Source organism: Sphaeroforma arctica (genome assembly GCF_001186125.1).
Source record: "Sphaeroforma arctica JP610 unplaced genomic scaffold supercont1.85, whole genome shotgun sequence".
Classification (NCBI taxonomy): domain Eukaryota; class Ichthyosporea; order Ichthyophonida; genus Sphaeroforma; species Sphaeroforma arctica.
In genome coordinates this window covers 36,926-40,730 of record NW_014040473.1, presented here as the reverse complement: position 1 = coordinate 40,730, position 3,805 = coordinate 36,926, and the positions used below count along the sequence as shown (strand labels likewise).

The following is a 3,805-nucleotide window of genomic DNA, read 5'->3' as shown; positions in this document are numbered from 1 at the left end:
GTTGTCGTCTGTGTCACCCACTTCACAACCATCAGACTCAGCAACACCTGCAGCAACCACCGGTGAGCCATTGGCCTCTGTCTCCTCCGGTTGACTAGTGTTGTCGTCTGTGTCACCCACTTCACTACTAGCTTCGAGCAGGAGGCTAGCTACTTCAATACCACCATTATCAGCAAACTCATTTCCTTCGCCCTTACCCTCTACAAAATCTGTGGCATTCTCACCTGTAACCCCCTCCAGGCCTGCATCCCCACTCTCCGACTCAGTATGACCAGACGCTGGTTCATCCACGTCAATTCCATCAATAGAACCGCCACCGTCCTCTGCATTGTCTGAAGCACCTATACTCCCGACCCTAGGACTCTGATCACTACTGCCGGCCTCACCAGAGCCAGAATCACCCGCACCGTCATGAGGATCACATGGCCCGCCACCTCCACTCACGCCTGGGGTGTTCTCGTCCCCTCCATGGCTACTAGCATCGCCAGCGTCACCATCGCCTGCGACATCAATACTATCCATAGCCTCTCCAACATCAATACTATCCGTAGCCTCTAAAACATCAATGTTATCCGTAGCCTCTGAAACACCAATGTTATCCGTAGCCTCTGAAACACCAATGTTATCCGTAGCCTCTGAAGCACCAATGTTATCCGTAGCCTCTGAAACACCGATACTATCCGTATCCCCTCCGACCTGACTCAGCCCCTCCTCCTGTTTATGTACCGAACTTTCCTCACCGATATCACCCCCAGCAACATCCGGCCCATCGCTCACATCGATAACATCCGGACTGCCCACCACCTCCTCCGTCGCGCCGACGACTGCCTGCGTTGCGTCGTCCACCATGTTCAACCCGTCGCTCGCCCCCATCTCCATTGCGAACTCACTCTCTGTGGCCACAGCCATAGCCTCTTGAGCTATAGCCTCCTGAGCTTTCTCCAACGTCTCGTGCGGGCGTGTTTCTATGTCCGCGTGCTCCGTGTCGCTGTGGGCGTCGACTGAATGTACATGTATATGCACGTTCTCGTTTAAGGTTACGTCTAACTCCGTGTCTACCACCTCACCCACACCCAGCTCACTGTCAACGGTCGCATGTGTGTCTTGTGTGTCTTGTACGGCCTGTGAATCCTGGATAGTCTCCAACGCGTCTTCAGAGCCTGTTGCTGTCTCCGCGTCGCCAGAGTCATCCTGAGCCTTGTCCTTATCTGCATGCGGGTGCATATGCACGTGCGCATTCAGTGTGACGTCCAACTCCGTATCCACCATCTTACCCACGCCCAGTACACTGTGCACGGCCGCCGGCATATCACCCATGTCACCACACCCCTCTGTTGCATACGCCTCCCCCTCACCACCGTTGCGAATGCTCACTTCAAGCAGAGCGTCCGCTACAGCTCCACTTACCACACGCTCGACAGCTCTCTGTATGTCGCTGGTTTCGTTGGCTGCGTCGCTGCTCTCACTGGCACTTGCACTTGTATTGCTGGGTTCATGGCCTGTCTGTGTGTCCGTCTCTTCGGCAACAACGTCCCCAGACACCTCAGGCGCATTCGTATCGGTCGATGATGCGGCCCATCCCACTCCATCACCAGGGATTGTATCCTCATTGTCCGTATCAGTACCCTTATCTACATCTTCGGTACTGGGGCCAGCCCCAACACACGCATCCGGATTGGGTTCCCCACCTAGATCCACAGCTTTCCCCTCAGCCAGAGCCGTATCGACAGGACACTCCTCGTCTGCCAGCACCAACCCACCACCGCCGTTCACCTCCACATCATCAGGCAAAGCACCCACCCGAGACTCCTGAACCGCATCTCTCGCCCCATCCACCCCATTATCTGTGGCATTCTCCACCCATTCGGCCGCGCTTCCACTGTCGCTGGTGAGCTCACCCTCGCCAAACACAGCACTGTCTGACCGTCCCGGCTGACCCTGCGCATTGTCTGTGATGACACGCACCGTCTCATCCGCCACCGACGCCGTCTCCTCGGCACACTGAGCGGCCTCCTCACACCTCTGCACCGAGTGCTGCATGCTCTCGCACATGACCGTCATATGATCTGCCTGCAGCTCCACCCCCTCTGCACGCACCTCCACACTCTCGGCCAGGCCTCGCATCTCTGTCGCTGTATCGTCCACACTCTGGGCCGTTTCTTCCACCTGCTGCACAGCCTCCTCCATGGAAACCATCGAGCCCTCTACCGAATGCGCACACTCTTCGGCGACCCCTGCCTTTCGGGATACGTCCAGGGCCAGCCTCGCCACATCCCGAGCTTCGGCATGCACGTTCTCCGCGTCCTCGTGCACGTGCTCCGCTTCCTCGCGTACACCCCACACACTGTCCTGGACGGCCTCTGCGTCGTCGTGTACCTCATCGGCGAGTGTGTCCACGTGGCCGCTGGTCTCAGCGACCACTTCAGCCGTCGCGTCCACAAGGTCAGCTGCTTGGTCTACGCGTGCAGCGGATAACACCACACCCACGGCTGTGTCGGTGATGTTCTGTTGCACACTTCGCACATCCTCGTTGATCTCGTCCATCTCCTTACGCAGCTCCGCGTAATGCGCTGAAGAGTGATCTGTCGACGGGAATGGACAGATGGGGTTATGAGCATGATACATAGGCCTCGAAGAGTATGCGTGTCACACTGAAAGTCAGGATAAAGACAAGTTCAACGGCCAATAAGATACGAAACAACACCACTGAGCTATGGCAAATATGAGAAGAAGCAACCACACCCTAGCACAGTAGTAACGGCGATATCTCAATCTGTCAAAGGTTAGCTACCATTCTGTAGATATCACAAGTCAACAAACCGACCACCACCTTCACACCATCCATGATCCCACCACCAAATAGTTCAGCACATCTGACACATCTATAAGCGACAAGGGACTGTCAAGTGATGCAAGAGGCAAGCCGAATCTAGGACAAGTATGAAACAACACACAGGGTCTCACCATCGCGTTGGTCGGCATTGTCGGCCCTCCGTTCTTCCATTTCTTCAGTATGCTCTTCCATACACCCCGTGTGCTCCTCCATACGCTCTGAGTGCTCTGTCATACTCCCCTTGTGCTCGTTCATGTCGTCTGTGTGCGTTTGCAAGCTGCGTGTGTGTTCGTCCATGCTCTCTGTATGCTCGTGTATACCTTCATTGCTCTGTGTGTGCTCATCCGTGCCCTCTGCGAACTCCTGTGTGTCCTCCGTCTGCCCACCCAAGCTTTCTGCGTGCTCCACCATGCCACCAGGTTGGTCATGTACACTATCATTCTGCTCCACTTGCTCTTCTGAATGCTCCTCTGTACTCTTCACTTGCTCAGATATGCTCCCCAGTTGCTCTTCCGGCGTTCCTATTTGTTCATCAACGCCCATGGGGACCTCCACCGGTTCCTCGCTGGTTGTATCGTTATCCTGGTTGCTCACTCCACATTCAACAAAACTGTTTCCACTAACAACTCCAACATTATCTCCAGTAGCATCGTCTGTGTCCCTGATCCGTACCTGATCCGTACCTTCCTCCACACCCTTCTCTACATTTTCGCGAACATCGCCGTTAGAGGTTTCGTAGCTGTCCGCAGCGGCCGTTTGTACTGTACTTTCATCCACATCGTCTGTTTGTACCGTATTTTCATCCCCATCCTCCTTCCCAAGCTCAAATCCGTCGGCGTGAGGCGCCTCGTAGCTTTCCACAGTGTTCGTTTGTACCGCCCTTTCATCATCGCTCTCCACACCCTGCTCATGTACTGTATCCGTCTGATCTTCCTGATGTACTGTATCGGTCTGATCTTCCTGATGTACTGT

The 3,805-nt window shown here is 55.0% G+C and overlaps 1 protein-coding gene across 1 annotated transcript in view; it reads right to left on the bottom strand.

Moving 5' to 3' along the window:
• The window catches only part of SARC_01988 (hypothetical protein), a gene marked incomplete at its 3' end in the record, with an annotated part of 13,057 nt that overhangs the window by 6,656 nt on the left and 2,596 nt on the right, over window positions 1-3,805 (bottom strand). The window contains exons 2-3 of the mRNA XM_014304269.1: window positions 2,965-3,801; window positions 22-2,582 (exon numbers count right to left, since the gene is read on the bottom strand). Coding sequence (XP_014159744.1) covers window positions 22-2,582; window positions 2,965-3,801 — 3,398 coding nt within the window. The remainder of the gene's footprint in view (window positions 1-21; window positions 2,583-2,964; window positions 3,802-3,805) is intronic.